The sequence below is a fragment of the Lissotriton vulgaris genome, unplaced genomic scaffold (genome assembly GCF_964263255.1).
Source record: "Lissotriton vulgaris unplaced genomic scaffold, aLisVul1.2 SCAFFOLD_866, whole genome shotgun sequence".
Taxonomy (NCBI): domain Eukaryota; kingdom Metazoa; phylum Chordata; class Amphibia; order Caudata; family Salamandridae; genus Lissotriton; species Lissotriton vulgaris.
The window spans coordinates 768,101-795,151 of record NW_028254841.1 but is presented as its reverse complement, the minus strand read 5'-3'; the positions used below and the strand labels follow the sequence as shown (position 1 = coordinate 795,151).

General features: G+C 46.9%; 1 protein-coding gene across 2 annotated transcripts in view; it reads right to left on the bottom strand.

Moving 5' to 3' along the window:
* Positions 1-27,051, bottom strand: part of LOC147659395 (la-related protein 1-like) — a 784,977-nt gene that overhangs the window by 36,191 nt on the left and 721,735 nt on the right. The window contains exon 17 of one of the 2 annotated variants that reach the window (XM_086951772.1): positions 25,107-25,216. In XM_086951772.1, coding sequence (XP_086807898.1) covers positions 25,107-25,216 — 110 coding nt within the window. Of the gene's footprint in view, positions 1-25,094; positions 25,217-27,051 lie in introns of both variants that reach the window. The other variant, XM_086951771.1, reaches the window with a different exon arrangement.

Genomic DNA, 27,051 nt, shown 5'->3' with positions numbered 1-27,051 from the left:
TGCAGCCACTGTGTCTAAGCGCTGGCATCTCCGGCAACTGATCTCTGAATTTCAGACTAAAGGGGCTGTGGTATACTTGCAGCACCCGGCTAAGCTTAAAGTGCTGTTTAGCAAACAACATTTTTTGTATCGGAAATTAAGGCTAAAGAGTACCTGGAAACTATGCAGTAGTAGGAAAAGAGTGTAATTCAAAATGAGTTGGTTTCTGGGGTCGAGGGGGTACAATTTTCTGTTTTTCTACTTTTCTAATGTCTAGGCTTTCTCAGCAGAGTGACTATTGGATTTGGTTTTAGTTCTTTTCGGATGGACCCGGTTGGAGGGGGGCGCGGTACCCCATATTCTGCAGGGACTGAAGGTCCCTGGGCCTCATGTGTTGGGGGGGGTTCTAGGGTGGGAGTAGGCGGGGAGGTTTGAGAGGTTGGTGGTGGGTGGGTGAAAAGTCTGCATCAGAATACAAACATTCTCTTAAGATTGAGGTAAAAAAGAGTAATGTTTATTTTGAGTATCTTTTGTTTGGAAGGCGGAGGTAGCACTAAGATGGGGAAGCTTGGTGAGTGTTTATAATGGATAGGAAAATTAAAATATGTACATTGAACATATGTGGCCTTAACAATGTCAAACAAGCACTGGCGTTGCCAATAGGTCTCGCAGTAGGAAAGTTGGAGCTATTGGTTTTGTAAATGACATTTTATATTTATGTTTTGTGATTTACAATGCCAATACTTTTAACTTTAGCAAATGTGACACTTTTAGCATTTGTAATGCCACATGTTTTGTATTGACGTGACTTAGATGTATTGATATTACAAATAACAATGGCTTTTAATTTTTTAAAATAATTAATACTTAAATAAAAGTGATTGTAATTTATAATGGCAATGGCCCGAATGTTACAAAAGGTGAAAAACAAAAGAAGCTTTTTTAACATATAAATTTTGTTTTAAAGAGCAGCAAATTGGTAGGATGATGTTGTTTGTGTGGCTTACATCTGTTTAGGCTTATGCTGGGGCACACGAGTTTGCAATGCTGCTAGTGTTTTAAAGCATTGTAAAATACTCCGGTGAGGAACGCCTTTGGGTGAGGCTGTGTGTGTGATAGAAGCTGTGTAAGCGTAGTGTGCGACATACAAGGGGGAGTGAGCCTGTAGCAATTTGGTGCTTCTGTTCTGGGTCTGTTCTCGGATGCTCCGTGTGATAAAGGTAAAAAGCCCACTCATTGTGTTGCAGGGTGAGAACAGACTCTTGGGGCCGCAGTAGTTGTCACATAACACTGTAATGAAATGATTGCTGTCTTTCAGCTGGCATTTCAGATAACGATCGCGTTTATGAGGCTGCTGGCATTACTCTGCAGCCTACCTTTGAACACTGCAGGAGCTGGTTCATTTAATTAGACACTGAATTGAGCAGGCGGCAGCAACAATAGCTCCTTTTACCTCCTGGATGGCAAGTAGTCTGACACGCAGCTGCACCTTTCATCCTCCGTAGTGAAAATCAGCCACCTGCCTGGTATCAATGTTTAATGAAGCGTGGGGAGCATGGTCATGCGGGTTGCGAGCGTGTGCCCGTTTTCCGGAAATGGATGTTTAATTGTATCGACTGGTTGCGAGGGGGTCCAATATTAATAATCCATTGGTATAAGAATGTACATGATTGAAATTACAATGGAAAAGGCTTTAGCTTTCACGGAAAACATGTATTTCCTATTCAGGCTAATCGACCAGTTGAGTCATATTGTACATGGCAGGCTTTCAAGCAAAATTGCCTCTAAATACACGGAAAGGACAGCAGAGAAGCCGTTGTATACTTTAATACTGCATAAGTGGATAGTCACAAAACACAAAGTAATTCGTTTTTGGACAAGTGAGACGGTGGAGAGTGGAGTCTAAGGAAGACATGACGATTTATTTAAGCAGACAATAGGAGGAATATAGTTACTAAGTTTGTTCAAAAGGCTTGTTTCCGTTTAAAGAGAACAGCAGTTGCTGGCGCCATAGAGGCGCCACTTCATTGTAGTCACACGCTGTAAATCTTGCAAAGCCAGGTGGCCACGCACCAGTAAGAACGAAACTGAAATGTAAAGCGAAATTAAACAAGAGGAAATAATAGCAGCTTTGTGTTTTCCCTCATGAGCGAGGAGGGGGTGCGAGGGATGAGTGAGGATGGGGTAGCAGGGGAGGGAACATGGCCTGGGGGAAGCTGGCTGGGGAGGGGGAGGAGAAATGCAAGTAAGGCTGTGTGCGGGGAGAGAGAGGGGAGGTGCTGGAGCTGGGGAACAGATGGCCGTGAAAGTTTATGGCCCAAAAGCGCGTGCCTGTGGCCACGTGAACTCGAAGAAAACCGCACCAAAAAACCCGTGGTTTCACGAGTATTTTGAGCACTAGAATTCTCGCTCCGCTCAATGCGCATGCGCATTGATAGGTCGCGAGACCTAAAAAATACAGGTATTGGCAAAAATTGTACAAATATTGCAAATTGACATATTATGCCTGCAAGAGACCCACGTATCATGGGCGAAAATGGGTATGCTGAGGAATTTGGGTATGGAATTGGTAGTCCGTTCCAGACAAACTGGGGTGAAAAGAGGGGTCGCCATATTGATGAAACGTGGAGTTGGCACATGTAGTAATTCTGTTGCAGATCAATGGGGTCGTTGGGCAATAGGAAAGGTCAAGATTGGACATAGTAAGTTTACTCTGTGCAATATTTATTGGCCAAATCTGGATGATGTGGAGTTGCTGAGTTTTATTAATGTGGACTTAGCGCAATGGCCACAACCTGTGGTGTTGTGTGGGGACTCGAATATAAATATTGGTGCGGATTTGAATCTCATATCAAATCATAGGTACATAGGTATAAAGGCGTTAATGTATATTGTCCTACGTGGATTAATGCTAGAACAAGGCCTCCATGAAGTTTGGAACGCACTATACTCCGATAAATCTGGTTATACTTTCTTTTCCGCCCCACACTAAGTTTGTGCATTTAGATTACTTTCTCATTTCTGCAGGGTTATTAACTAAAGTTAATATTGTGATACATCCGAAAGTAGTCTCTGATCACAATCCGGTGATTTTAGAAATAACTATGGAGTGTGGTCAGCGGGTAGCCCCACAAACTTGGTCTTTTGATAGGAAACTTTTGGCCGATGAGGGGTATTGTCATGTCTAAACATACATGAATTTTTTAATATAAATAATGGTACAGCTTCTCAAGAGATAGACACATTTAAATCAGTAGTTCGAGGGGAAACTCAGCTTTTCCAAATTTAAATATAAGAGCGCGATGTCTAAACGCCAACAAGATTTTGCACAGGTTATCACAAAGGAGCACAATCTAGCTGATATAATATTTCGGGGTTCAGAGAATGAATTAGTCCAAAAGGCTCAACAAGATCTTACAATTGCTAGAGCATCGGCTTACGCTAACATCGCAGATCAGATTGCAGAGAAATATACACAGCACAAAGAAGAAGCATACGAATACAGTGAAAATACAGGGAGAGGGCCGTTTATAATGATATTGTTAAAATCCTAGATATGAACGGGAGGTTGCAAGAGTCGAAGACAGGGGTGCTCCAAGCATTTCAAGAATTCTATCAAGCACTATACAGTAACCCGGACCTGGGAAGGAGGGGGGACGATGACCAGGAATATTTTCGGTCATTTGTGTCTGACACATTGGCAGATCATAGGGCAATTCTATCTATACCACCAGATTGGTCTGAAGTAGAGACAGCACTTTTAGGTTTAGCACAGGGGAAAGCGATGTGCCCCGACAATATCCCGCTAGAATTTTATCGTATATTTCGGAATCTAATACAGAAGGAATTATTGGAAGTATGTCAATAGGCCTTTCTGGGTAGGGCACCCGATTCATGGTCGCAAGCCACAATATTAATTTTTAAAAAGAAAGGGAAAAATTTAATGGAAATGGGCTCATATCGGCCGATTTCATTACTGAATGCAGACAGTAAGATCTACTCAAAAATCCTCGCTAATAGGCTTAATAATTTGATTCCAGGACTAGTTTCACTTTGACAACATGGGTTCATTCAACGTAGGGATACCACGGACTACATTAGAAGAATTATATCTATATTGGGTTGGGCGCAGAGTAGTAATTCACCCGTCGGCGTGGCCCTGTTGGATGCTGAAAAAGCATTTAACAGGGTCACGTGGCGGTTTCTGTGGGCAGTTTTGGCCTGGAAGGGATAGATACCCCAGCAATACCAACCCCGGTGGTGGGTCTGCGAACCAATACATTCCTACACCAGAAAGTCCTGGAGGACAGAACGGCCAAAGAAGCCATCCCTCCGGACTTGACTGTCCAGGCAGTAGTGCCTCGCAAAGGTGTGCAGCGAGGCCCACATAGCCGCCTGGCAAATGTCCTGCAAGGGGACTCCCCGGCCCAGGGCAGTAGTAGCCGCCGTTGCCCGAGTGGAATGGGCCCTCAGCCCAACAGGAGGCTCCTTCCGAGCCAAAGAGTAGCATGCTTTGATGCACAGAACGACCCACCGAGAGATGGTCCGTTTATGTACCGCCCGTCCCTTCTTCGCACCCACGTAGCCAACAAACAGTTGGTCATCCACCCGGAACTGGCGTGTGCGATCCATATAAAATGAAAGCGCACGTTTTGGGTCCAGACGATGGAGCCGCTCTTCATCCTTTGAAGGATGCGGAGGCGGGAAGAAGGAAGGGAGGGTGATGGACTGCCCGATGTGAAAAGCAGAAACTACTTTGGGCAGGAAAGAAGGTCTAGTCCTTAGAACCACCTTGTCAGGATGAATGGACAGGAAAGGAGGTTTGACAGAGAGAGCCTGGAGCTCACTCACCCTCCTGGCAGAGGTGATGGCAACCAGGAAAGCCGTCTTTAAAGTCAGGAGACGGAGAGGACAAGAATGAAGGGGCTCAAAGGGAGCACACATCAAAAAGGTTAGAACCAGGTTCAAGTCCCACTGAGGCATCACAAACGTAACAGGTGGATACATGTGTGTGATGCCCTTCAAGAATCTCGTTACAATTGGGGACTTGAACATAGAAGGCTGATTCAGGAAGCCTTAGAAAGGCTGAAAGGGCCGAAAGGTAGCCCTTGATAGTGCCCAGAGCAGAGCCCTGCTGGGCAAGAGAGAGAAGAAAAAGAAGAACCTCGGAAAGAGGGGCAGAAAGGGGATACACAGCCTTTGCACCATGCCACAAATCTGTTCCACCGACAGGCGTATACAGACTTTGTGGAGGGACGCCTGGCTGCCAGAATCACATCACAAACTTCAGGAGGCAAGTCAAATGGCCTCAACTGCCGCCGCTCAATCTCCAAGCATGGAGGTGGAGACTGGACAGGTTCGGGTGGAGGACCGTCCCCTGCTGCTGCGACAGAAGGTCCTCCTGAAGGGGCAGGCGGATCGGGGGACCGACTGACATGCTGAGTAGCTCGGGATACCAGTACCTTCGAGCCCAGTCCAGAGCCACAAGAATAACTTGGGCCCAGTCGCGCCTGATCTTCAGCACTCTGGGCAGAAGTGGTACAGGCGGAAAGGCGTATAACAGACCGCAACTCCACTCGCGCCGAAAGGCGTCGCCGTGCGAGTGCCGTCTTGGAAACTCCAACGCGCAGAACTGATGACATTGCGCGTTCTCTTCTGTGGCGAATAGATCTAATCAAGGCTCTCCCCATTGCAGAAAGAGGCCTTGCGCCACGTCCGAGTTCAGACGCCATTCGTGATCCATCGAGCACCGACGGCTGAGTTCGTCCGCCCTGGCGTTCAGAGAACCTGCCAGGTGTTGAACCGTCAAAGTCACGCCCTGACGTTCCAGCCACTGCCAGAGGCGCAGAGCCTCCTGGCAAAGGGTCCACGACCCCACCCCGCCCTGTTTGTTGCAGTACCACATGGCGGTGGTGTTGTCTGTGAACACCGGCACTACACTCCCGTTGACAAAGGGGAGGAATGCCTTCAGTGCTAGACGAATCGCCCGTAGCTCCAACAGGTTGATATGGAGCCGGGACTCCGCCGGAGACCAGATGCCTCTGATCTCCGCCTCTCCCAAGTGGCCCCCCCAGCCCTGGAGGGACGCGTCCGTCACGACAACGTGCTCCGGTTGGGGAAAGGAGAGGGATCTGCCTCTGACCCAATCGCGGTCCGTAAGCCACCACTGCAGTTGTCTCGCAGTGCCCTCCGAGATCAAGACGTGGTCGGACAAGTTGCCCTGATGCTGGGCCCACTGAAACTTCAGGTCCCACTGCAGAGCCCGCATCCGCCCCCGGGCGTGATGCACCAGAAGGATGCAGGAAGCCATCAGCCCCAGCAGCCGCAGCGTCAACCTGACCGAAACCCGGGATAGCGGCTGAAAGATAGGAATCAAAGCCTGTATATCCCGGACCCGCCGTTCCGGAGGATAAACCCGAAACTGCGCCGAGTCCAGAACCGCTCCGATGAAAAGGAGCTTTTGAGAGGGACACAGGTGTGATTTCGGCACATTGATGGAGAACCCCAGTTCGTGCAAGAGGTCTGCCGTCATCTGAAGGTGGTGGACGACTGTCTGGGGCGAGCCCGCCTTCAACAACCAGTCGTCTAGGTAGGGGAAGACTGAAACCCCTAACCTGCGCAGATGGGCTGCGACCACCGCCATCACCTTTGTGAACACCCGTGGGGCGCTGGTAAGGCCGAAGGGGAGCACGATAAACTGAAAGTGCTCCTGGCCTACCGTGAACCGCAGGTAACGCCGGTGGGCCGGCAGGACGGGGATGTGAAAATACGCATCCTGCAAGTCCAACGCTACCATCCAGTCTTGCGGGTCTAGAGCAGCCAAGACCTGAGCTAATGTCAACTTCCGGAGGAAGCCGTTGACGTTCCGTAGATCCAAGATAGGACGTAGGCCCCCTTTGTCCTTCTTGGGCACCAGAAAGTAGTGGGAATAGCAACCACGCCCTACTTCTGGCCCAGGAACGCGCTCGATGGCCCCCTAAGCCAAGAGGGCCGTAACTTCCTCCTGCAGAAGTGCCAAGTGGTCCCCCGACACACGGTGGTTCTGCGGTGGCATGGCTGGAGGATTGGTCTCGAAGGGGAGGGAGTAGCCCCTTCGGACGAGTTGCAGCACCCACCTGTCCGATGTGATTGTGCGCCAGCGGGCGTGGTGATGGCGAACCCTGCCACCCACTGGCGTCACATGGGCCTGAAAGCACGGACTAGGAGGATTTGGAGGCTGATGCTGCGGGGGAGGTGTGGCCTGACCCCGCCGTTGACCACGACCGCCTCCACGGCAGTTTCCACGGCCGCCACCGCGTTGATAAGATTGTTGCGGCGCGTGGCTGGCAGCACGTGTGGGGACGCCCCTTCCTTGGCCACGAAAGGAGCGAAACGAACCAGTTTGCTGGCGCTGGGTCGAGAGACCCAAGGACTTGGCCGTGACCCTGGAGTCCTTGAAGCGCTCCAGCGCGTGGTCCGCCTTGTCACCAAACAGGCGACAGCCATCAAACGGCATGTCCATCAGGGCATTCTGGACATCTGCCGAAAAGTTGGCGGATCTCAGCCAGGCGTGGCGACGAATCGCCACCGTCGTGGACATAGCTCTGCCCAGCGAGTCGGTCGTATCAAGACCACACCGTATGGAATATTTTGCTGCGTCTCGGCCCTCAGCCACAGCCTTGCCGAGCTTCGCCCGCACCTCCAAGGGGCATTCAGGCAGCAGTTCCGCGACCGTATCCCACACTGAGTGGGTGTAGCGGCCCAAGAGGCAAGCGGTGTTGCAAGACCGCAGTCCCAAACTCAGGGACGAGAAGACCTTCTTGCCATACTGGTCATACCTCTTAGATTCCCGGTCCGGCGGAGCCGACGGGAATGCGGTCTGGGAAGTCGAGGCCATGGATCACCAGACTCTCAGGGGTGGGATGGGTGGACAGGAACTTGGGGTCGTCCGGGCACGGACGGTGGCGTCTGGCCACGTTCCTATCAACAGGCGAACCTGAAGAGGGCCTGGACCACGTGCCCAAAAGAACGTCTGACAAGGCTTCGTTAAACGGCAGCAGTGGCTCCTGTGGGCATGACTGCGGTTTGAAGACCTCAGTGAGGATGTTAGGCCTCACGGCCGCGACGGGGAGCTCAAGGTGTAAGGCATTGGCAGCCCTCATCAACACCACTGAATAAGCAGCCCCCTCCTCCGATGCCACGGAAGGAGGAGAGACAAAGCCATGGTTAGGAGAGTCGTCCAGACCACTGGCATCACCCAAATCACCTGTCCAGTCCACGTCGTACTGACACTCACGTGACAGAGGGTCCTCTGACCCCTCCCAACCCTCTCCGTACTCTACATCATCTCCATATTCGGAGTCAACAATGTAGACCGGCTCCTCTGGGCTCACAGGCCCCATCGGCGTCGAGCGACGTCGGTCCGACTCCGCGTCCGGATTCGGGGAGGGTATGGGGACGACGCCGCCCGGAGCCGGCGTCGGGGGTAACCCCGATGGAATCGGCGCCGGAGAGGCCGGTAGACCAGCCGGCGTCGACCCCGAAGGCCCCTGCGGCGGCGGGGTCGGAGCCGTCGGCGGCACCGGGGCCGGAGCACCCGATGGCGTCGTGGCAGGGACACCCGAACCGCTAGGGCCCCCGGACGGTAGCACTGGGCCCGAAGGCGCCGTAGGCCCCGGAGAAGTGAGCGCCCTCATGGCCATGAGGAACGCCTCAATCTCCTCAGGCGTCGCACCTTGCCCAGGGACCGGAGGGTATGGAGCAGGCCGCGCCGGCGACTCTCGCGGAGCCGCGGGGTCACCCGAACCCCCGGCCGCGTCGCGCGAGCGTCGGGGGACGATGACGACGCCCCGACTTCTTGTGTTTCTTACCTGAAGAGCCCGACAAATGGTGACTTCCGGAGCGCCCGGCGCGGCTCCGCGACCGCTCCCTCGAACGCTCCCTGGACCTCCGGCCGGACCGGGACCGCTCTCGACGCGGGCCGACACCCGGAGCTCGAGTAGCTTGCGGGACCGCTCCCGCCTAGCCTTATTAGTCAGAGCCCGGCAATCGACGCAGGCGTCCACGTCGTGGTCGGGGCCCAGGCACCGGAGGCAGAGTCGGTGATGGTCCGTGACCGACATCGTGCGGTCACAACCGTCACAATTCTTGAAACCGGGCATCCTACCAGGCTCCAAAAAGATAAGTAAGTTAACAAAACTTGGTCAAAAGACCGGAGTACTGCTCTTCGGATCTGCGCTTACTGGCGCGGTAAAAAGAAGAACTGACGTCAGCGCGCGGAGGCGGCGTCTATATACTCCAGCGACGTCATCACGGCGCACAACGACGGACGCGGAGCCGCAGGAGACGCCTGCAGACGACGCCTACCGACGCGCAGGGGTACTGCTACGCAAAAGTTTCCGGATCCAGACTGACGCCTGGGAATATTCTAAGGTAAGGAATCTAATACTAACGTGTTTCTTTCTGATTTTCCGGTTCAGATCAGTACGCAATGTCAAAGTATATGCCTACGCGGATGATATTGCCGTGGTCACATCAAACATCGCAGAGGCGTTACCCCGAATTATAGAGGAGGCAGATGTTTTCGGGAGATTTTCTAGGTATAAATTAAACGTTACGAAAACCCAGGTGATCCACTCTCAAGCCGGTCGTCCAACGAACATCACACTTGATTCGGAGGTAACATATCTGGGTATTAAGATTTCAACGAATGTGGCGGACATTGCAGCCACCAACCTCGACCCGATTATCGCCTCATCTAATAAAACGTCGGAAAGAATTAATAATTTACATCTTTCTCTTTTTGGCCGTAGCAACGTCATCAAAATGCTCATCTTTCCCAAGTTTATGTATGTTTTTCGTGCCATTCCTTTTTTAATACCTGCGGTCTTTTTCTCTCGTATTGAGAGAATGTGTTAAAGGTTCCTCTGGAGTTACCACCGAGCCAGGCGCGCCATGAACAAATGTATCCTGCCTAGAGAGAGGAGGTTGGGGGATCCCCGATTTTCAACTATACCATTGGATAGCTATATTGCACCATATGGGAGTGTTATTGTTACCGATAGATCCAACCCTTGATTTTGCGGCTCCCTCAATCTATGAGATGCTTCTGGGACAAGAAGGTAAGCAATGTACAAATCATATCATCGAGCCTAGCTACTACAAAAAACCAAATTTAAGGTGGTTTTAGCTGCATATGTAATATGGAGGAAAATTAAGAAGTTGGGTATTGGTCCGAATTTAAATGTCTATACTCCGCTGCAGAACTGCCCTTTACTACCCGAGATTTTTGGTGACTCCGTCATGGGAAGATGGCACAATTTGGGAATCTGTATTATAGGGGATTTATTTCAGGGGACACAATTTGTTTCTTTTGAATTTTTACAAAGGAAATATAATTTACCCCGAGGGGATTTTTTTTAAATATTTACAGCTGCGTAGTTATTGGGAACGAAAAAAAAGCCAAAACGCGATTATATTACGGAAAATTGAGATTATGGAGGCACTTATGGTTAGAAGTAAAATGCGCCGCCTCTACTATTTATTTTTGGGTAATGTGAAGGATGATTTAGAGTCCTATGAGGTAAAGTGGGCTAACAAATTAAGTACTGAAGGGGTCAACATGAGTAGAAGTATTGAGATCGCGATCAATGTATTATTTAATGGCCCTCTAAAGGGTCAGCACTATATGTCAATCTTTGGGCTTGATTACACCCCGGGGTAATTGGCAAAGTGGAACACTGGTAGAGGTACTAACTGCAATAGCTGCGGCCAGTACGCAGCTGAAGCATCCCACATGTTCTTTAATTGCCCCAAACTCTGTAAACGAATACAGGAAATTCAGACATTCATTACGGGAAGTCTGGGCATTTCTCTGCAGCTTACAGCGACATTGGTGATTTTTGGATGGCAAGGCAGTACGCTATCGGTGGCTGAAGAGGGTTTTGTATTTATTTGTATGGCCATGTACCGTTTATGTATTGCATCACAATGGCTAGATAGTGATCCTCCAACCTTTGTCAATTGGCAAACTAGGCTGCTAGCAACCTATTACCTGGAGATGGCGCTTTACAGAACTAAGGGTATCAGAAAGAAAAAGCAAGGGAGCCAGTTATGGCAGCCAATTGTCAATTGGTTAGGCTCTTAACATAAACATAAGTATGTATGTGAATATGTATTATTGTTTGAGCTTCTGGGCCTCTTTGCTGTGTATAATTCATAATTTACTACGCGTATGCGCATTGGATGCTCTGCCTTTGTTACTTTTATTGTCGTTTCTGTATTTTTTTATTCTATCTTGGATGATGGATGTACAATGTATTCTGTGTGCTGACAAAAAATCTCTAATAAAAAAAAAAGAAAAAAAAAAAAAGAACGGCTGCTACTGAACCAGACAGAGAATAATCTTGGAGCCGATTTGAAGCCAAACAGCACTACCTTATATTGTTAATTGCTTCTGGCTATCGCAAATTGTAGGTACTGCCTGTGGGAGGGATTGATGGGGACGAGAAAATCTGCATCTTTTAAGTCTAAGGTGGTCATATGATCCCCTGGGTTTAGAAGTAATAAAATGTCCTGAAGATCGACCTTGAGAAAGGACCGTTTCTTGAGATAGGTGTTGAGAGTTCTTAAATCCATTGCCTCAAGTTTTTCCATATCAGAAAGAAACAGGAATAGACCCCTTCCCTCTCCTGGAGTTTGGCAACAGTTCTTTTGCTCCTTTTTCGGAGCATTGGAAGAATTTCCAAAGCAGATGTAGGTGTTTTTCCTCTTGCCGTCCTGGAGGAGTACAAGGTGGGATGTGAAGGCACTTCCAAGTATAGCCAAATTGTATCAGATTGAGGGCACAACGGTCCGTAGTTATTTTTTTGCCACTGATTAAGGTGAAAAAAAAATTGCCCCCCATGGGAAATCTGTGGAAAGGTGGGAACAAAAATAGCCGGATCCTGAAGTTAGTCATTGGTGTCATGAGGTATCTTCCCTGGCGTCCTGCTCTTCATCTAGGGGTAGATTTAGAATATGCCCCTGACTGTGACTGTCGTTGAACATACGGAGGCCGATAAAGCTGGCAAGATGTAGCCTAGGAGGGATATCTGTACTGCTGATATCCACCACTATATGAATGAAGGCCCCTCCCTTCCTCTAGCTCCCCCTAAAGGGCACTTTCTGAAATTGAAGCCTCCCTAACTCCTTCACCGTGTTGGCATCTTTCTTTACATCTTGCAGTGCGTCATAGATGTGCTTTCCAAATAAAGCTTCTTCATCAAACGGAAGGTCTAGAACTTCCAGGTTCTAGAACTGGAAGTTTGCACTTCCGCCTAAATGAAGCAGCTCTGAGCTATTCTTGACGGCGCAATACCGCTGCACCTCCCAGCACCCTGAATGCTGTAGTAGCGATTTCCATCATACAATCTATAACCTCTGCAGACGCTCTTTCGCCCTCTTGGAGAATTTTCCTTACTTCCAATTTTCTCTCTTCAGGAAGTTGATCCACATACAGAGCCAGGTTGTACCACATTTGTCTATCAAATCGACCCAGCATGCAAGGGCATTAACTGCTCTGACCATTATAGCGGAAATTGATGAAAACCGCTTTCCAGCATTATCCAAGCGCCTGCCTTCCCTATCAGGAGGCATGGAGATGGGCGCAGAAGGGTTCTTGGATTTTCTCTGCGTGCCTGAGAGAGATTGCAGAGTCCAGTTTGGGATGACCCACCAAGCAAAATGGAGCATCTTCTGAAGCCTTGTATTTCTTCTTCTATCTGGACAGCTCTGGTATTGCAGGCGTCTTAATGACCTAGAGTCCTTCCTCCCATAAATCACTCACAATAGGGATAGCCCTCACTGATTTTGTAAAGGGCTATATAAAATCATATAAAAACAGTCAGTTTGAGAAGTTGGCATTGGTAGATCAAATCTTTTGGCTGCCCTTTCTACTAAGTTGTGAAAACCACCAATATCTTCTAGTGGTGAGTAAACAGGTACTGGAGCAGGAGGCATGGGAATGAGGTAGTCATCCCACACTCTATGCCGGTCGTTCCCAAACTGTGCGCCGCAGCATCCTGGTGTGCTGTTAGAAGTAGCCAGGGGCGCCACGCACAGCTTGGGAAAGTGGAAAAGGTAGCAGGATAAAGTTTGGAGATTGATTTTGTGGCGCTAAATAACCCATTTGGGACGGTCGTGGGTGAGTTGAGAAAGCCCCCCTGTCAGCATCTCACTCATACACAGCTTTGGTGCGTCCGCCTCCCTGCAGGCACCAACGAGCCATGAAGGAGTGTGAAAAGCACAGCACCGTGTCCCATTCACACACAAACACTGCAGCTCTATGGTGGCTGCCTCTCAGCAGACTTGCACTGCACCACCCACCCTCCCCAGCCCTCTGATAATATAAAAGATAGCTGCCCATGGACAAGAGCTCGAGCACCAGAAAGGTCGAAACAGCAGAAGCACACAGGGAGGCGTTCTCACCGTTGGCAGCTTCACACTGAAGTGTGTATTTATCACAAGTGGTGGCAGCCTATAAAAGAAGCAACAGCATTTGCACTGAGGTGACACTCTTATGCCAATGTTTCATTCATGGTGTTACCCATAAAGTCAGCCACAAAATAGTTAAAAAAAAACACAACCGCTACGTATACCAAATACATATATTTAGTAATATTTCAGAAAAAAATTTATAGTCCGAAAGTGCTCATTGTCAGAGAGGTGAACATAAGGGGCTCAAAATAAACGTGGCCCCGGAATCATGTATAGGAAAATTTTAAATACGGCTCAAGACAATCAGAAATGGAATACAGAGCCGGGCAAATTTATACAAAAGCTAGGATTGCAGAGCTGTGTTTTTCAAGAGATCATGCATATTGGCCATTAATGTCAAAAGTGATTCGACCATGGTTTATTCACGGGTCACCTTCAGGATGTGAAATAAGGTTAAGGAAGCAGAAGAGCTTAAATTCTTTCACTGATGTAATGAGGAAAGTAGTCTAATTAGGATGGAAGGTTAAAGGATTTCCCTAAACAGACTATTGCAGTTTAGGTCGGGGCAGACAATTGCTGAGTGTCTAATTGTCCGGCAACCATCCAAGGAACAAAAATAATGGACTGACTAGGAGGGGAATTCATCTAAAGGGAATTGCTGAAAAAGCAGTCCCGTATAGTCTGAATCAGTAGGACGAGACAGAAGCCAGGCTTTGAATTCATTTTAGTTCTGAAAGAAAGTCTTGCATAGAAAGCTAAATTAATTCACTACCATGACACATCAGTCACATGATTTGGACACTTTTCTCCCCGAGGTCTAGTTGTCTTACCATGTTGTCTTGTATAGAATAAGTGCACCTATGGCAGGGAAAGTAAAATGTCATGTGTGGACGACCGTGTGTATTTACACATTCAAATTATTATCAAGGATGCAAGTTATATGCACTACAAAATATGTATATATTTATATCTCTTCCCTGTGTGACTTTACAACTTGTACATTTGCAGATCTTTTTCCGGTTTGTATCGTTTATGTAACTCATGTAATCCTAAGCCCTTCTGTATCGCAACTGGTTCTTTTGTAAAGCGCTCCGACACCTTCGGGTAATGTTCGCTCTATAGAAAATCGCATTAAATAAATAAAATAAATACATGGGAAGGACCTTACAGATGGCAGAAGCACACAGGGAGATGGAATCTCACTAGCACAGTTTGGGAACCACCAGGGTAAGCACTACTGATTTCCTCATATATAGCGTTTGGTGAGCGCTGCTCACGGCTGAAAGAAAACATGTGGAGAGTTGAACGTCCAAACGTCGGCTGAACTCGCAGGGAGTGCAGCATTGTTCCCCTGTGAGGAGTGACCAGAGAGAAAAACATCAGTGACTATCGGCAGTTATCAGTGGTGACTGGCAAGTACGGATGGGCCCGCATTCACTATTGAAGTGCTTTACCATGAGGAGCTCCGATTAGTGCCCCCCAGGACCCACCTCGCAAATTTTCCTGTGCGAGCCACAGTGTTCTTGAATGCCGGATACTTTCTGCCCCAGAGAAGTGCATGACAGTCTGAAACCTCCCCCACACTTCCAGGCCTGAGGCCCCCTGTGTTCTCCCCAGGCCACCTAGCTGCAGCGGTCCAGATTAAAGTGTCAGAGCGGCTACAGCTGAGCCATGTGTTTGGGAGCCACTGCCGTCTGAAACTTCACGAGAGGGACCTAGTGAGTTCTCCCCTCTTCTGTGCCATGTCTGCCATAAACCCATGTTAGCTCCTACGTTGGGGGAATTTGCTTGGCAATGATAGCAATGCCAGAGAGTCCTCGACAGAGGCCCAGCGTCATTGAGAAACAAAGTTGCTAAATTACCAAATTCACTGTGGTAGGTGTGCAGATGTCGCTGTCACCTCGTGTTGTGCACAGCACCATATACCATGTATTTGGAGGGCAGGTTGCTGCTACTTGTACGTTTATGGCATGACCTCGTGATTTCTGAGATACGGGGGACTTATGGTGATATAGATATGGTTATGCTTTGGGTAATTCTTCTGTGTTATGCATTACCTAACTGCTTCATATTTATGCCCTGATGTGTGATATATGTTTTCCTCACATTTCCAGTAGCCATTGGAGAGAGGGTCTCACATATGAAAGGAGCATACAGGAAGGGGATATCTCAAATGAAAAAGTAGTGCACAGGGGTGGGGTGTGGTACGGGCTGTCACAGCTGATAGTGGCACAGAGAGGAAGGGTACCTCTGACTACAGGGATAAGGGTGCATTTGAGCACCTTCAGGGACTCCGACTAGGATGTGCGCATCAAAGCACCTTCTGGGACAGAGTAGCCGTGCATTCAAGCCATTTCAAATCAAAGACAGTGAGTACCTTTGTCCATTTTCTTATGGGCCATGGAGGTGCATCTAACCAACTTTAGGGACAAAACGCAGCATCTAGGCGGCTTTACAAGAGTGATGTGCCACTAAGCATGTTCGGGGACATTGAGCTGAAAACATCTTAGGCACGAGGGTATGTCCACACTTCAGAGCTCCGTTGTGGTCCAGCTAGGTGTCTGTTCCAAAAATACCAACAAATACGTACAAACAGATGCCCCAAAACAGATGGAGGGAAAAGGAGGTGAATAGAAGCACTAACAGAGTCAAGAAGATCACGCCAAAGGCACAGTGAGATTAACACAGGCACCTGAAGAGACAGACATGTTTCTATGCACTTACGGTCACTTAACACTTAAAGTTTATTACAAACTACTGCTTTCATTTTTATTTTGTTACAAATATAATTATAATATGTTCATCTGCTTCATCCCAATTATTTTCATGGAAAAAAATGAAAGTACTTCTGAGTCTCATATTCCCAACCACTGCTCTATGCGGATCTCTCTCGGAGTTCTCCCTCTTTCTAGCCCCTCACTCGAAATCACATCCTTTCTTGCTTGGACTATTGAGCCATATAAGAAGGCGCACCACACGATCCCTCAAGGTACGCCTAACCTTACACTCCTTTGCCTTATGGTTGAGATATAGGCAATAAATAGCATTTGTGGGGGTAGTCTGTATGGAGCCTTTTCTTATAGCAGGTAGCACATGCTCAAAAAAGACTTTCTCCTTATCTGACATGGTTATGCTAGAATCTGTAAAAGCAGCACTAAAGATGGTCCTGCAGTAGCAAAATGCTGCTCTGAAGTAAAGTACTTTATCCAAATTCCCTGAAGTAGAAGAAAACTAAGCATAGCTCAGAGGAGACTGCCTAGCACAACTTGTAGTAGAAAATGAGGGTCTTAGGTTCTCTCAGGGAGTGTTCTAGAGGGGGAGGGTCCCGAATGGTTCAGGAATTACTTTTGGTCTTTTACAAAACGATAAAGAGATCCGTTACAAAACTAACAAGCATTTACAATGCAATGGTCTCGGCATTGTTAAAGTTAGAGCGATTGGCATTGCTCATGACATTTTTATTTATGTTTTGGTTTTTAAAACATAAATAAATGGCATTGTCATTTACAATGCCAATAGCTTAAATCGCTCGCAAATGCATGACCTATTGCATTTACACACATACAGAGCCACCCACACAAAGCCACCCACACATACAGGCGTTGTAATACCATGGGATGTGTAAACATTGTTGTAAACTAGGTTTACTCTATGATCAAACACAATAAGCCGCTTAACTAAACGGTGATTAAAGGAGAGGAGTTTAAACTATCCACCAAAGTCATTTTTAAGAAGGTGTTGATCAGGGAAATAAGGAGTTTATTTCATTCCGTGCTACTTTTCTCCAAAATGTGTTTGTTTTTGTAAATTTAGGTTAAGGGACACGGAACATACAAATAGCCACTTTTTCTTCAAATTTGTAGGTATTTTTCGCTCAGTAATCAGCTCTTGCAATGACCTCAGTATTGGCTCATGAGAAAGAATTCGGCCATGGGCTTCCTGCTGCTGGGAAAGTTTTCTTGACTATTTAGTGAACAGTAAAAAGTCGGACATTGGAGCCTGTTGTAGAAGTTAAAACCAGTGATGGAGTAACCAGAGCTGCCGGCCTGTGCAGACTGAAGGGCCCATTCAGACAGGCATTTTGGAGTACATAAAATGCATGTCTTTGTGAAATAGCATCAAAACATCTAAAATGCAAATACTCATCTGCAACTAGTACAAGGAGAAAGGACAGTGCCCTCGGTACAATTTTACTAACAGTGAGTTGTCAGTTTCAGGCAATGCAAGCATACGCAAAACATAACTCCTGTAGTACTGCTTCACTCATGCTTTGTGCATAGGCCCCACTGTACCAAACTGGTAACAATTTCAAAAAGTGTAGCTGGCCTAAATTGTTCTTAGGATTGCCAAAGCCCAAGTCTTAATTCAAAGTCATGCCTCCATCTTCCACCATCCAACACTTCATATTTCTTTCGCTTTATTCACACTTCCAAGTACTTTTTCGCCCCTCCTTTCGCCCTTTTCCACCTTTTTCATATCTTTCTGTTCCTTCGTCTAACTCCATATACTGCCTCTCTCTCCACTGCCCAGGGTCAAGTCTTAAGATTAAAGTAAGTTCCGTGTACCTAGCGCGATAAATGGAAAATTAGAAGAGCAGGTACTCATTATATAGAGTGCCAGTTTGCTCCAGAGAAGTGCCGGTACTCTCTCATTAAATGCATTGCAGGAGTGCTGCGAAGTGCAAGTGCTTTCCCCCTTGAGTTAACCCTTTCTATGCTGATGACGGAGCCGCTCCGTCATGAGCACAGCCCAACCGCGGCTGATGACGGAGCGGTTCCGGCATCAGCATGCGGCCGCCCCGCCCACTTAGCGCTGCGGCAGAATAGCCTCCGCAGCGATGTGGTTAAAGAAGTGCCTGCCCATTCAAAGCATTCAGTGGCTCTCTGATGCGAAAAAACCACAGCGAAGGCAAAGGTGTTCACATGTGAACTCCAAGTCAGGATCCGCTCTCAAGATAGTTAATGCCCCTCCAGGGGGCACTTGAGCGAATGCTGTTAATTTAGCCTCCATCACAGAAAAGAAAGCTACATTAGTTCAGACTAACACGGCGGCGTAAACTTAATCAAGCGGCTCAGAATATTCCAGCCTCTGCGAACAGAAGCGCCACGTTCTTGGGCGAGAAGATAATTCAGCGTAAGGAAAACCCGCACATCGAGCTGCATTATCAGGAAAAAGAGGATACAGGAGACAACGCATCGACCTGCAGTTCACCCAGTACCGAACAGAATGAAGCAATAGTTCAACGCTGTCGCTGCGCATCTACTCACTTCATAAAGGTACCCCACCCTCCCGGAAGATGGATATTCTTCGATTACTTCGACAGGCATTGATTTAAAGTGTTACCAGCAAAGAAGTAAAACAAGCATTTACAATTCCCCAGCGCACACATTGTCACGGGAAAGGGGAGGCACGTCCTGCAACTGAAAGAAGCCTGCTTGAAGGGGCAGCCATGTGTGTGATATCAGCGCCGCGCGCTGGTATGCAGACTCCACCTGCATTCCAACAGGCGCGCGTCACGATCAGACGTGCATTAGAAGCTGTGTAGACAAGACCTGGCCGCGCGCACAACGTTATTCTATGGGGAAACGCTGCGCGCGGCCAGGTCTTGTCTCACTTCGGCGTCTCAGACTGCTGAGACGCCGACAATAGTTCTCTGGCGAGAACGCGCTTTCAGCGAGTTATAGCCGAGACCTAAAAAGGGCCTAGGACTTGTTTTCTGCTTTTTATTTGTTTAGTATTTCTATATTGATGTATCGGGGACTCCGATCGACGACTGGGAACGAAAAAAGCATATGAATTTGTGAAAGTTCCAATACTGGTGTAATTATAGGTACTCTGACCAACACATTTAATCTTCCACTTACATGTTTCAGCCCACAATAAAAGGTCCTGGGCCTTCTTCAGGGCAATTGAGTTAGAGGATCCCTACACAGCTAGTGAGCACATTACCATGCAGGTGAAAGTAGTACTTCTTACCTACACCATGCGGAAATGATATCCCCCAAACCTTTGGCAGACTGAGGAGATTTGGCTTAGGTTTCTTGCAGGGCACTGACCTAGAAGAAAGAAGTGACCCCCTTCATGAATGAAGTGGGGTGCATTATATGGTGTGGTTCTGAGACCTCACCATGTAATATACTGCCAGCTCCTTCAGGACCAGTTTGGTTTCGGTTGTTAAACCTTTAGCTTATCCTGTGTATCTGTGTCTCTGCACAGTTAAGCCTATCCAAAGGAACAAGTGTAATGCACTTAATCAGCACAAAAACAATTTAACAAGAAAAGAAACCCCTCATTACGTAACCACAAACAAGAACAGGCAAATTCAATGAATGTGACACTTTAAAACTGTTTAAGAAAAGTGGTTCCTTTGGGCAACCAACCCTGGCAGGGTGCCAGTCGGAGTCAGACAAGGCCCTAAGGAACAGTTACCTCCAAAAGAAGAGTAGTCCTGACTCAGTTCCAGGTGCTGTATCCCCTTGCTATGGACTCCTATGGAAGTGGTCCTGATCCTAGGCAGACAGGATGCTGAAGATGCTCAAGGATGCAGTGAATGTGATGTCGTCAACTGGGATCTTCCTGTGGATATTCCTTAGTCCGTGGGCTCGGTTAGGTGGTTCTGGCCACTAGTGTCAACATCCCTGGAAGTCCTCCTGGGCCTAGCAGAAGTTCAGTCCTTACCAGTTGCCTAGTTTGGCAGTCACAGTGGAACCCTTGTTTGGATGATAACCTGTCTTCTGGGCGACCAAGCTGCACTCCAATGACTAACATTCTGCAGACTCCGGGGCACCTTTTGAGCCGCAGGTACTGGTCCATGGTTAAGAGAATGGTCAAATCCTGATATTACCTGCGCACTACCACCTGGTTATAACATACAAAGACTCGACAGATCGATACATAGAGGAGGGGGAATTGCTATAATACACCGTGAGACACTCACATGCAGCATCTCTGAGTTACAGGATATTAAAGGTGCAGAAAGTTTAGCCTTCAATATACAGGCCCATGACTCCTTCATGTTCTCTGGAGCACTAATCTACCGCCCCCCAGGACCAATGGACAATTTTCTGAATAGCATGGGGGAGGTAATTACTGCTTTGACGCTTAAAGCAGCTAATTTCACACTACTGGGAGACATAAACATTCACCTTGATAATATGACAGACCCAAATGCACAATGCTTTAAAGATATCATGCAGGTGCTTGGACTTAAGATTCTTACGAAAGATCCCACACATATAGCTGGCCATACCTAAGACTGTGTCTGCTCTAACCTTGAGACTATCAAGGTATCTACCCCTTTGCCTCAGACGTGGACTGACCATAGCTTTATACCATTTCACCTTACAACAAGGGAAGCCAACAGAACCCAACCAAATGGACCCAGATCTCAGAAACCAACTCCCTGTTGGACAAAAATAATCGAACATCCGGATCTACCCATATGGGTTAAAGAAAACAAACCTTTGACCACTGAGAATGTGTTTTCGGATAATCTCAACTATGAAAAATGGATGAGAAAAATAGGGGAGAAAATAACCTCGGGAGGAGCAACCAAATCAAAACCTAAACAACGGAAAGTCTCTGCCCCCTGGTATACTAAAGACCTCAAAGAGACACTACGCAAGCTAGAACGTACATGGCGTAAATATTATAAAAAAGAGGACCAAGACAAGTATAAAACAGCCAGACGAAAATATCATGCTCAAATCAAACAAAATAAAATAAACTATTTCACTAACAAAATAGATACATCTCAGAATAACCAAAAAGAGATCTTTCATGTGGTAAAGAGTTTCCGAGATCCAGGGTTTTTGTCAGGAAATACCTCCATCACAGAGTTTCTGCAATGAAATCGCAGATTATTTTTAACAAAAAATAGTCATCATAAAACACTTTCCTGAAGTGATTGAAAACACCGACAATCCAGCTGTAGAAACCAGCCCAGATAAAATTAGATGGAATTCTTTTACTACAATCGATCTGCATGAAACATCCCATACTATGTCAAAAATTAAATCAGGATCACCACTGGATCCCTGCCCTCCGGCACTAGTCCATGAAATCAAAAATGAGGTCAACCCCATGATTAATTCCATCATAAACGCCTCACTCCAGTCGGGGGAAATCCCCAGCACATGGAAGACGGCGATAGTAAAACCCCTACAAAAAAAACCATTACACGATCCATCCGTCTTAACTAATCTGAGACCCATCTCACAACTCCCCGCGTTATGTAAATGTGCCGAAACCCTGGTAAATAAACAACTCTCATCATTTCTGGAAACAAACAATATATTACACCCAAACCAGGCAGGTTTCAGAGCCAATCACTCTACAGAAACAGCACTCCTGTCAACGACGGAAACCATTAGAGCGGCTCTTGACCAGGGGAAGAAGGCAGTCCTGATTCTCCTGGATTTATCTGCAGCATTCGACACGGTGTCCCACACCATATTACTACATCGCCTAGCTGAGGCAGGCATTGGGGGCACCGTGTTGAAATGGTTCACAAATTTTCTGCTCCACAGAAAACAAATAACCAAATTGGGACACTTCTACTCAGAGGAGAAGGAGGTTAGGTCAGGGGTGCCCCAGGGCTCTAGCTTGAGCCCAACCTTGTTCAATCTGTACATGGCACCCCTGATCAACCTAATTGCCACGCATAATGTAACCACGGTTGCATATGCAGACGATACCCAATTGGTCCTGGTCTTAGATGAAGATACAGGAAAGGCTGAACAGATACTGAAAGACTGCCTAACTGCGACTTTTGGATAGATGCACAATAACCATCTAAAGTGCAACTCTGCGAAAACAGAGATCCTGCCCTTCGGGAAAAATAACATCTTTTCCCCTCTTACATGCTGGTCATCAGACGCAGAAGCCCCTCCCAATACCATCAGTGCCACACGCAACTTAGGTATAAAATTTGACGATATGCTGTCCTTTAAACAGCAATCCAAAGAAGTGGCCGGTATCTGTTTCAACATAATCAAGGGCCTCAGAAAATTTTTTGACTACCTCCCACTGGCCGCCCGCCGTACGGTTGCAATCGCTCTCATAACATCGAGAATAGATTACTGCAACAGTTTGTACGCAGGAGCAGCTAAATCTACCCTGCACAAACTGCAAATGATTCAAAATGCGGCGGCCCGGCTGGTCTTAAGATGGCCTAGGAGATCATCCGCATCAGCTGCTCTGAATGCGTTGCACTGGCTCCCCATCCAAAAACGGATACTATTCAAAGTCCTTCTGATCACATACAGAGGCTTTCATAAATGCGGACCCAAATATCTGTCAACCAAATTTCACAGATACCTCCCAAATAGGGAACTTAGATCAGCGACTGCTAATCTAATGACCATACCCAAGTTTCGACTGACCACCAAGGGTGGCAAATCCCTAGCAGTCCTAGGCGCCAAGGCCTGGAATGCCCTTCCAGCTAAACTTAGAGCATCACCATCAGAAAAAATCTATAAAAAACTTCTAAAAACATGGATTTACGGATTATCTGATGCAAAATGTAAGACTCTAATCTAAGGACATCTACAGCTCAGCTACCATCCCCAAATATTTCATCTTTGCAGTGAAATCAGCAGCGCCAAGATGCTCCATGGAGTGTATGTGCGCTATACAAAAACCAACAAACATCAAACATCAAACATCCCTGGGGCTGCATGGAGACAAGGAGCAGCAACCTGGAGATCTGAGCTACCAATTTGCCCCAGCAGACTAAGCTGTTACGGCCCTATGCTGCTTACAGGTCGTCAGCCAACTGACCCTCAGTCTACTGACTTGGCTGGGCTCAGGAGTCTACTTCTCAATGAGAAGGCACAGTCCCTCTCCTTTGCTAGCCACCAGGTCCACAGATGCAGTACAAAAAGGTGCAACCTCTCTTCACCGGGTCCTTAGTGCAGCAGGATAGTCCTCTGGGTCCGCTTCTCAAGTCCAACAAGATCTGACATATAGGTGACAGGAGTGCCCTTTTTATAGGCAGAAAAAGCCCTCTAGTTATGTTCTGGTCAGTAGTTAATGGGATACTAGGTTTTCCGGCGAAGTGTGGCATCTGGCTATGCCAGAATTCTTCATCCTAACCACAAGGCAAAACCCAGCTCCGCATGTAGGGCTCCCCAGCCCAACTCAGAGGTGTAAAAAGCGGCTACATGTCCCTGAAAAACTGGGCTGACAACGGACTTCTACCCTATCCCCACTGGTGGCCTGTCTGCCTAAACAGAGCAGCTCCTCTCCAAAGTGTTTCTCATTTCCCCTTCAAAAGTAAATTCTCCTTTGAAGCTCACCATTTGGGCCAACACATATGTGGCTTCCTGCAAGGGAGAGGTACCATCTCTCTTACGCATGCTTCTATTGTGCACTTTCCTGGGAGTCATTTGTATGTTTATCCAGAAGGGCAGAAAGCAGTGTAGGGGACAGACCTCATGTGCAACCATAAACAGGCACAAGAGAATTTGGGCCACAAAGTGGCAACCTTGTAAAAGTTGCACACTGCAACAGTTACATACATTTCGACTTAGGCATCAATTTGGGCTTAATTGAACGAGTAGTTTGATTCCTTCCATATCCAAATTTTGCAAACCCAGTCAGACATTAGAAGGGCTGCTGTGGTAACCTGTAACTTTGCACTCACTATTGGGGCTACTAGCCTTTTCCACAGTAAAGATAATGGCGGGCTTTTACTGTTGGAAGCATGTAAAAACATGCTTCAATTTTTAATACACAGCACCCTGCCTTAGGGCTTGATAGGCCTATTTTAAGGGTGGCTTACATTCATTAAAAATGAACTTACCATTACTATTACTTTAAATGGCAGAGTAGAGCTGGCAGTTTAAAACTGCCCTTTCAGACTTCAGTGGCACACTAGGAGCCATGTTTTACATTTATGACATCCAGGGTGGCACAACGAGTGCTGCAATCCCTGGGATGACCCTCTAACTTACAGGCCCTGGTTACCCTGGGTACCATATACTAAGGACTTACACATGAGTTAGCTTATGTCAACTGGGTAGAAGCCAATCGAACCTACACAGTTTAATGTCAGGGTACTATCAGTCCTCCGCGCACTAAGAGTCAAAAATCCAGCAGCATCAGTCCAAAAACTTGCAGATGTCCATAGAAAGTGCATTTCCTTACAAAATGTTAAGAAAATCCCTTTTAAAGTCCTCTGAATTGTTCAGAGGGTAACCTTCACAATGGGCCCAATCTTCATCAAAACTTGATGTTCAGCCAAGGAATGAATATCACAGTGATAACAGCTGATCATTCAATTAAAAAAACAAAAAACATGGCAAAAGCTTTTGCTCAGGGCAAACATTCAAGATCTAGAACATGCTCTCAAAGATTATGAATCAACAGCCATCTAGAATTCAGAAAAGCAATAAAGAACTAGATAATCTCAAAATCACAACTCAAAAGATTTGCAGGCTACAAGTCATAATGGTTTGTATATGCATTCAGTGAAGTTATCTAGTGCGCCTCCATGTCACCCTATACGTTAGATGCTACTATATGGCAGCGACTGAAACACAAGGTGCACATCTCCGGGCCTTATGCTCAGTCATAAGTAACATCTTCAAACACATGCAGTAAACCAAGTATATACTTATTTGACCAACAGGACAGAAATTTTTCTGCTCAGAACTCACTTATGCTCTTACCAGCTTCATAATCTCGCATAGTCTCCTCCTGGAAATCACGGAATATGTCCACTCTGAATTTTCTCTCCAGCCCATAACTATAATATCTAAAAAGGCACTCCAAGCCATACCTGTTGAGAGAAAAAGGCCATTCTATTATAAAGTAGGCAAGACTGTGTGTAGGCCTTAGGGCAAATCTGCCTCTACAAACAAGAAGAAAACTCAAAATTCAGAAGAGATACAATATTAATAAAGCTGCAACACCATCTTATTTTCAGGCCTGGGCTATACTTGGCAGTACTGCTGATGTCCGGGAATTCAATGGTATTGGCCTTGTAGTGGATAAACAATGTACTCATTGTGGAAACCTTGCTTTTTTTATGTAGTGGTGCCAATATAAGGGCACACCATGCTTAAAGTCCATACGATACTTATTGGTTTACAGGGCTTACTTTAATAATTTGAGGTGCTCTATTTATGGTAGTGTGGGTGAGCAGCTTAGGCTTATCCTAGAGAAGATTTAAAAATGTGTTGCACACACAGAGTCAATAAATGGTACACACACTAAAGAGACCAATTTATAAAAAAGGATTACGTTACTTACTCTGTAAGCATCTGTTCTTGTCATGTAGTGCTGTAGATTCACATGCTTTGCATAAGTCCGCCATCTAGTGTTGGGCTCGGCTGTCTACAAGTTGTTTTTGTTCCAAGACTTTTTTTCGAGTCCAAAGGCTGTGTGACCTCTTCTCATGAATACTGTGCATGGTCATCCACGCCATCTTCAGATTGTTTTGCCGTGGGTAGGTGAGAATGTAAAATATGCTGTGTATATAAGCATTGAGATGGCAATTCGTTAGTATGATATAAAGTTTATGAACAGCAACCTATACAACAATTTGGGGAGGAGGGATGGCACATGTGAATTTACAGCACTACATGCCAAGAACAGATGCATACAGGTAACAATCTGTTTGAGGCATGTGTGCTGTAGATACACATGCTTTGCATTGATTTTAAAGTCCCTCTCGCTAGGTTGTGGTTAACCTGTGGGGTTTGCAGTAGTCTTAAAGAGTCTTAAGTACTGCCTGACCAACATTGGCTTGTTGCCGTGCAAATACATCCACACAATGTTTTGTGAAGGTTTGTGGAGTAGATCATATTGCTGCCTTGCAAATATGAGCAATAGGAATCTTTCCTAAAAAAGCCATAGAAACTCCAATTTTTAGGTTTTGCCTGGCGTCCACTGCGCAGCAGTGTTCGCGCAGGCAAAATCTTTTGTTTAGCAGTACAGGGCTTTGTCCCGCCTGTTTCTTCCATTGGCTAGATCCATAAATGGAGGCTAGCCATTGGAAGAGAGATCTGTCCGTTATTCTCCGAGCAGATTCGTGGCCGTTCCGGAGAATTTTTCTCATCCCGTCCCATTTTGAATGTCATGCGGCGGTGGGCGGTTGTTTTTTTTCTTCAAAGGTTTTTTTTGTCATTCCTCCAGGCCGACCCCGGCCGGAAGTAGTCCAGGTGAGTGCTTTTTTTTTCTTGCCTTCTGCCTTTTCATTGTGCCCGTTCCCGCCCCCCCCCGCCTCCCGCTATCCGTGTGCCCGTTCCCGCCTTCCCTCCCGCTGTCAGTGTCTCCGGGCCCACTTGTAAATGCTTGTTACTCCCCTTGCCACTGTTTGGTCTCAGCCTCCATTTATTTTTAAGAGTTAGTTTCTCTCCCAGCTTGTCACGCTCCGATCGAAGTAACATTCTACCATTCCCCAATACATGTCTGCTTTCTTTTCTTGCCAGTCTTCACCAACACCAGGCTCCTTACAGACTCCCTCCAACTTTCTGCTGAGAAAAGTGAAATTGTTAAAAGCACTGTGGTTGTTGGTTAAGTGCCATTGTCTTTTGTTTTTGTTGCTGAAGATGCATGGCGGAAAAAAATGCTTCATTTCGAAGTGGTCACGGTGATAATTACTTCCCGTTT